Source organism: Cariama cristata, unplaced genomic scaffold, assembly GCF_000690535.1.
Source record: "Cariama cristata isolate BGI_N322 unplaced genomic scaffold, ASM69053v1 scaffold17775, whole genome shotgun sequence".
Classification (NCBI taxonomy): Eukaryota; Metazoa; Chordata; class Aves; order Cariamiformes; family Cariamidae; genus Cariama; species Cariama cristata.
This window is the reverse complement of record NW_009619422.1, coordinates 10,912-18,079: the sequence shown is the minus strand read 5'-3', so window position 1 is coordinate 18,079 and position 7,168 is coordinate 10,912. Positions and strand designations below refer to the sequence as shown.

The 7,168-nt window shown below is 56.2% G+C and overlaps 1 protein-coding gene across 1 annotated transcript in view; it reads left to right on the top strand.

The window, feature by feature from the left end:
• The window catches only part of KIAA0513 (KIAA0513 ortholog), a 9,734-nt gene that overhangs the window by 1,369 nt on the left and 1,197 nt on the right, over positions 1-7,168 (top strand). Inside the window, 7 exon segments of the mRNA XM_009701264.1 lie at positions 450-531; positions 665-735; positions 1,262-1,469; positions 1,918-1,958; positions 2,537-2,615; positions 3,123-3,200; positions 5,026-5,055. Of these exon segments, the coding sequence (XP_009699566.1) occupies positions 450-531; positions 665-735; positions 1,262-1,469; positions 1,918-1,958; positions 2,537-2,615; positions 3,123-3,200; positions 5,026-5,055 (589 nt within the window).

Below are 7,168 nucleotides of genomic sequence, written 5' to 3'. Positions count from 1 at the left end.
AGGGGAGAGACGGGCGAAGGAGCAGTGATCCTGTACCGGGGCTTTGGAGCAGCCTGGGCAGGAGGGTCAGGCCAAGGGAATTTAGCAATACCCCAAAGCAGCGGTTTTGGAGCGCAGGAATTCGGGGAAAGGGAGGAACTTCAGTACAGGGAGATACAGAAGTGAATGAATGCATCTCGAGGCAGTTAAATACATCCTTGTTGCAATGTGGGAGAGAAGTCATCTGTTTTATTTAAAATAAAATCCCATCAGCACTCAGAAACATCCTATTCCCTAGAAAAACAATTCACAGAGGCAAATCGCCATCTCCGAAAGGGTTGCCCGACCGCCTGTGCTCTCTGCCCACCTCCCTGCGGCAGGGGGGGTCTCGAGGAGGGGGGGGCTGAGGTGCCGTTGCTGCGTGCGGCGGGCAGCTGCCCTGCAGAGCTGTGCTAAACCCTGGGCTTTGTGCCTGCAGCGCTGCAACTCCAAATGCGTCTCGGAGCAGACCTTCTACCGCCTGATGCAGTCCTTCGCCCTCGTGCTGTTTGAGTAAGTCAGGGGGGAGACTTGCAATCACGGGGTGCAATCACCCAAAGCCCCTGAGATCGGAGCCACGGCTCGAGGAGGGCTTGCTGGGGTTGCCATCGCTGGGTGTCTTCACCGAATCCTCCCTCCGTGGCAGATGTCACCAGATGGATGACTTCAGCCCTGCCAAGAACCTCATGACCATGTGTTTCACCTACTACTACGTGGGTAAGAGGCACCTGCACCCTCGGGCTTTGCTTGTGGTAAGGTGTGCCCTGTGCATGGGAAGGGTGATGGAGGGGTACCCAAGCTTGGCTTACTCTGGCTGATGCTGATACTGAGCGGAAAAGAGCCTTCACGGCCGAGAAGCTGTGCAAACCTGCCAGAGACCCTCGCTGGGGTGGCAGCTCATGCTGAGGCTGGTTTGTTATTGCTTCGAGCCAGGGATGTTTGTATGTGGCAATCCCGAGATGTTCCCTGACCCTGGGGATATGATGTGAACGCCCCAGCCCAGAAGCATCTTGGCTTATTGCTGGGTGTGTGGTGGTCGCTGCTCCACGGTGGGTCGGATTTTCTATCCCAAATGAAGGAGGGAGGATAAAGACCTACAGGAATTGGGATGGGATGGAGTCTGGGCTGTTTCCATCTGGATCCTGGTCTCTGTGGTGCATCTTGTAGCTGAGAGCAGGTCTCCCAGGAGCTGGCAGCACCCATGTCCATGGGGCCAGCTGAACTCCTGATGCGTTGTCCGTAGGCAAGACCCACGCGCTGCCCTTGGAGGCCAAGGAGAAGCCCATGGGCAGCATTGACTCGTACCTGAAGTCGGCGAACAGCTGGCTGGCGGAGAAGAAGGACATTGCTGAGCGGCTGCTGAAAAACACGTCGGCCAAGACGGAGAACGTCAAGGGCTTCTTTGGGGGCCTGGAGACCAAACTGAAGGGTCCTACCACCAAAAAGAGCGAGTGGGTACCACTCTGTTGGGTGGGAAGGGTGGGCTGAGGCAGGCACCTGTAACGTGACCAAGCCAGAAACCTCCTGGGTGTAGGGCCACCATGAGCCAGGGGTTATGATGGCCATGGGAAGATGGTCTCTAGCCTGGTCCCATGCTTCATACTTTGGTCATCGTGCATCTCATGATCTGGGGAGTCCCGAGTCCCTTGGGCATGGAGATAAGGGGTTCCAGGAGACGGTGCTGTTGCTTTGTGGTCTTCTGCATCATCTCTGTACTGGGTCCGACTGGGATGGACATCACAGTCTCTTAGTCACCTTTCTGACCCCGGGGACAGTGGCATGGGAGCAGGGGGTTTTTCAAATGAAGGTGCTTCCCTCGTCAGAGGGGCCAGGGCTTTGCCCCACGGGCTGTCAGGGGGACAGGCTTTTTGAGAGCTGACACTGATTTCTGTGCCACAGCGAAGGTGAGGACAAGCCAAAGGAGAAGCTGAAGAAGACTGGTGAGTGGAGCCAGCATTGCTGAAGTAGGCATGGTCAAGGCATCCCTGGGGAAGGAGCAAGGGTTGGAAGTGGTAGGAGATGGCTGGCATTGCCGGAGCTGTGAGGTGGGGACAAGGGCAGGAAGGACCAATGCTGTCTCCTCTGAGCTCCTAGGGAGGTGCTCCAAAGGAACCTTCCTTGCTTTGGAGCAATGACAGCTCTTGTCCCACAAGGACATCCTGTGCCATCTTGTCCTCGGTGGCACAGGTTGCAGAGGTTTGGGCATCTGCTGCCTCTGGGCTTTGGTATTGCACCAGTCTCTGCCCTGGTAGCTGCGTGTGCTACCAAACCGGTGGTCCAGTCCCTCCAGTATCCTCCTGGGACATCCATGCCTTGATCAGAGCTAATATCTTCCCACAAAGAGCAGCCAAAGCTCCTCTTCGTGTTGCTGAGGATGTGTTGGGGATGAGTATGTGGTTTGCAAACCTTGCCATCATGGTTGCTTGGATGCGAAGCTGGCAGCGGGGTGCAAAGTCTGTGCGTGGGTGGGAAGGTGGGAGTCATCTGCACCTCGGCATGTAATTGTGTGTCCCCACAGTTTCCGTGCAGAGCCCAGAGGAGGAGAAGAAAGGAGAGAAGATCTACCTGTACATGCACCTCAAGCAGCAGCCGATCTGGTAAAGCCTGCCCGGGGCGAGCTGGCTCCTGCCCAGCGTTGGCTTCCCCACGGAGGGGATTTGTCCTCCTTGCCCACACATTCCCCAGACATTCGTGGGGGTTTTTAAGCTGCTGCTGCCCTTAAAAGAGGTGGCCATGGCTTTTGCACATCCCTCATGCTAGTGAGCGTGTGTTTGCAGCCGCACAAGGAGCTGGTCCAAAAATGGACCAAGTCTGCCAGATGTGCTTAGCCCTGCTTTGAATCATTTCCTGGCCCCTGGGAAGGGGGTGAGCTTGGCCCTGGGAGGACTCATCCCTGGAAGGGTTCAAGGCCAGGTTGGATGGGGCTGGGAGCAACCTGGTCTGGTGGAAGGTGTCCCTGCCCAGGGCAGGGGGGTTGGAACTGGATGGGCTTTGAGGTCCCTTCCAACCAAACCATCCTATGGTTCTGTGATTCTATGACCGGAGGACAGGCTGGGGGCGATGGGAGGTGGCCGTGTCCTCAGCATCTCCCTCCCTCCCTGCAGGCACAACCTGCGGTTTTGGAACGCCGCCTTCTTCGATGCGGTGCACTGCGAGCGCAGGAAGCGGTCCCCCACCACCAGGTAGGACATGTCCCCGTGGGAAAAGGAGATGCCGTGTCCCCTCCAGCCCCCCGACGTTCCCCTCTGCTCCTGATGGCCCTAACCATTACCAACCACAGGGAAACGCTCTGCTTTCCGCCCCTGATTGCAAATCTGCTGGGGCCACTGGGCTGTGGGGTGGGCAGGTGAGATCTGCATCCTCTTAGGGATTTGGGAGCACGAAGGTTTTCTTGCTCGTTTTGCATTGGTTTTGCAAGAACAAAGCCCTAGAGGTGTACCCAGAAAACCCAGCCAGGGTTCAGGCTGTTGTTGGTAATCAGTTTACAAGCAGATCTGGGAAAAGATGTTTGGTGCAGCCCTCTCGGGGAGGCGCAGCGGACGGGGAGGGGATGCCCTGGGTCCCGGCTGTCCCCAGGAGAGCTGTGGACGTGCTGCCAGCACAGCGGGGGGACTGACCCCGGGCAGCCAGCAAGGACCAGAGCTGGAGACAGCAGCATGGTCAGCCCCAAGAGCTGGGAGGATTGGGATAAACCCTGCAAAGGGAAGGGGCTGCTCATTTCGGAGGGTCCCTGTGTACAAGGAGCATCTGGGTGCCCGGGCATGGAAAACCCACGGGGTGCAAGGGTGGGCGAGATGCTCACCGGGCTCATGCCCATCTCATAGAATCATTATGGTTGGAAGAGACCTCAAAGATCATCAAGTCTTGCTCCACCACAGAGCTGCCACGAGGGCTTGGGTAATTCACTCCCCTCTTGACTGTAGTTTCACCCCTCCGAAGGCAGACCGTCTTGCTGTGTGTCCGTGCAGTGCTTCGAGGCTTTGAGTTCTCGGGGTGAGCTCGGAGCACTTGAACAGCCCCTTTTCTGAGCAGCGATGGCACTTCTCAAAGCAGCCAGCATCCTCCCCAAAACCTGAGCGAAGCCACGGCAGCCCTGGCTCACACCACGGGATGCTCTGCCGGGATCAGCGCACCGATCAATCTCTGTTTTCTCCTTTAGTGCTTTTCTTTTTTTCCAAGCAAGCCCCTGAAAGAACCTATTGGACAGTAATGTAACCATAACTGCATTTGCTCTGATTAAGCCCCAAATTAGCAGCAGCAAATGTCTCACAAGGACATTCGCCACTGGCAGCTGCTCTCTGCTCCGAGTGCCTTTCTCAATTAATCTGACGGCTGAGTCTGCCTCCGCTGCAGAAACAAGCCCGACTAACGAATGAGCTTCGGGAGCTGCGGCCTGGAGTACTCTGAGTATCTTGGGGTGGGGGGGGTGTTGGAAGGTGGTGGTGACCCCCTCCCCCCATTAGTCCTCTGGAGAGGATAACGGAAGCCACTGGGTGAACTGGGATGCTGCTTGCTGGACTGAGGATTAAAATCCCTGGCAGGAGGAACTGGCTGGTGAGGGCTGGCATCCCGTGGGCTGGGTTTGAACCACCAAGGATGGTGCTCAGCCATGGCAGGCGTCCGGAGGGTCCGTGGTGGTGGGGTTGTGACTGTCTCTGTGGGGTGGCTGGGGCATCTCTGGGGTGACCGGGTCGCATCCTTCTGGGGCTGCAGGGAGAGCCGGGGAGGTTTCTTCTCTGTGGGGTGGCTGGGGCATCTCTGGGGTGACCGGGTCGCATCCTTCTGGGGCTGCAGGGAGAGCCGGGGAGGTTTCTTCTCCTCTCGGTGGGGAGGGCAGGGGATGGGGGGAAGGAACCAGAACTAAACTCCTCTTTTTCTCTCTCTTTCCTCTCTCTGCCTCTAACAACCTTCTTCCATCTCTTCTTCTCTCCTTTCCCCTCCATCCCTCTGTCTTGCATGATCTTTCACGTACCACTTTTGTCGGCCCCGTTTCTGCTGCCGCTCCAGAGGGAACACTGGGGAGGAAGAGGAGAAGAGGTGTGTCTGTCCCCGTACTTCGGTGCATTAGTGTCCAGAGGCCGATGCTCACTTCAGGTCCAAATCCTGCCCTGGGGATGGGGGGTAACGCGTTTCAGGGAGGCTCTGAAAGGCCTTTTCTCCACTGAGGAGGAACGGCCACTGGAGGTTTGACTTCATGTGCATCACCCTCTCGAAAGGGTCAGAAAGGTTCAGATTGGTTCCTCTTTAATGTGGTTTCTTAAAAAGAAACCTGAGCAGTTTCAAGCTGTGATACTGTACTGTGGGAATGAGATGCCCAGCTGCTGTAGAAGCTGAGGGCTTGTGCTGGGAGCAGTTCCCCGGGCAGGTTTTGGACATGAACTGAGTCTCTTCGTGGAGAAAGCATCCCCCTCTCCCATCCTTCCCGCTTGCTCCCACCTTCTGCTGCCACATAGAGGTGCTGAGGTTCCTTTGCCAGCTGGAAAAGCTGGACCTTCTTTTTTTTAATGCACCCTTGTGCTGCCATCCTTAGATAAAAAGAGAAATGCAAACTGGGGCTGCATGTCACGATTGCGAGCGTATCCTCTGGGCTGCAAAGCTCAAAGCCAGCCACATCCACCCATGCTCCGAGCTGGGATCGGGGCAGGAGAGAGTCGTTGCTCTCTTGCTGGAGCGTGGGATGTTCGAACTTGGAGCAAATCCCTCCAAGTGACGGCATGAGCAAGAGGATGAGGGTTCTTTGAAGCTTGGCAGTAAATATTTTGGGTGGCTAAGGCATGCATCAGCAAATGGATAACTTAAATACTGCTCCGATGGAGCATTGCGCAGGTCAGCTGTGCGGGGTGAAACGCTGTTGCTGAAAGACGAGTGATGCCGAGCGGCCAAAGCAACATCTCACCGGCGCGGTCCTCGCCAGTACTCGTCCACGGCCAGGCTTTCCTGGGGACACCGAAATACAGGGAAGGTGTCGGCACAGCCCGTGGGGTTACACGGCCCTGCGCCTGTCCCGCCGTGCCGGTGTAAAGATCAAAGGGTTTGAGTAGAGCCCCATGTAGGGCTTTCCCCCTTCCCAGGCATGTTACTCCCAAATAACAAGCCAGAAGCACAGCAGATTTTTCTCCAGCACTTTGACAATGTTTTTTCTCCCTCCTTCCTCCCTCAAAAACATAAAAAGGCAGGAAAAGACCAGTTACAAACATGCTTCTTCTGTAAGGGGGCCAGTGAGATTTGTGAAGTTTTGCTGCCAGATTCAAAGCCCCTTAATTTGATTCTTCTCCTTTCTTTTCAGCGTCCAGATTTGGATGTGGTTTTTATTTGCTATCATAAACTTTATCTGGGAGAAATTACACCTTTTTTTTGTTGTTGTTTTTAAATCCCCTTAAACATATCGTACAAGTTTCCAGAGCCCTATAACTATAAGCAGCTCCCCTCCGGAGACCGAAGGCTCAGCTCAGCATCTTTCGCACGCCCGGGCTGGGCTGGCCGGAGCGAGGGCAGGCTCCCCTTCGTGGGGTCAGCCTGACCGAGCACTCATCCTTTTCCAGTTTCGGCAACCCAAACAGGCGCTGGGGCTGAGTTTGCCTCACTAAATTTACTGTGAGACATCCCGTCTTCCCAGCCGTCGTTTCCACCCGACACGGTTCCTCCCAGTCTGCTTGGCGTGCCGGCGAGCCATCAGCTATCCGCTCCTGGTGTTCTCCTCTTCCTTCTCCTCCATAGAGCTATTTTTCTTCTACCTGTCCCTGTTTTTCCTTGCTTCTCCTTCTCTTATCCTCGGCTGTAACCTCACCTCACTTCTTCTCGGGAGGCGGTCACCTCACTGCTTCTCGGGAGGGGGGGGCTGGCTTCGCCCTGGAGCTGTAGTTTCCCTGGCGTGCATGCACTGAGCCCCCCCACCCCGCTGCCACCACCTGAGCGTTGCCCCACCACAGGGATATTTCTGTGTCACAGCTTTTATTCCCAAGTGGGACACTTGGATGGGGATTCCCCCCACTGCCCAGGGTTGGTTGCAAATATTTCGAGCTTAAAACCCCCCTTCCTTTAAGGCAATGCTGCGGGGAGCTGGAGGGGACCTGGGGCGTCCTTAGGGCAGCACTGTGATTTTGGCACTTCAGCCCCCGAGTGGGGCCGTGGGGAGGGGTAGGGGAGTCCC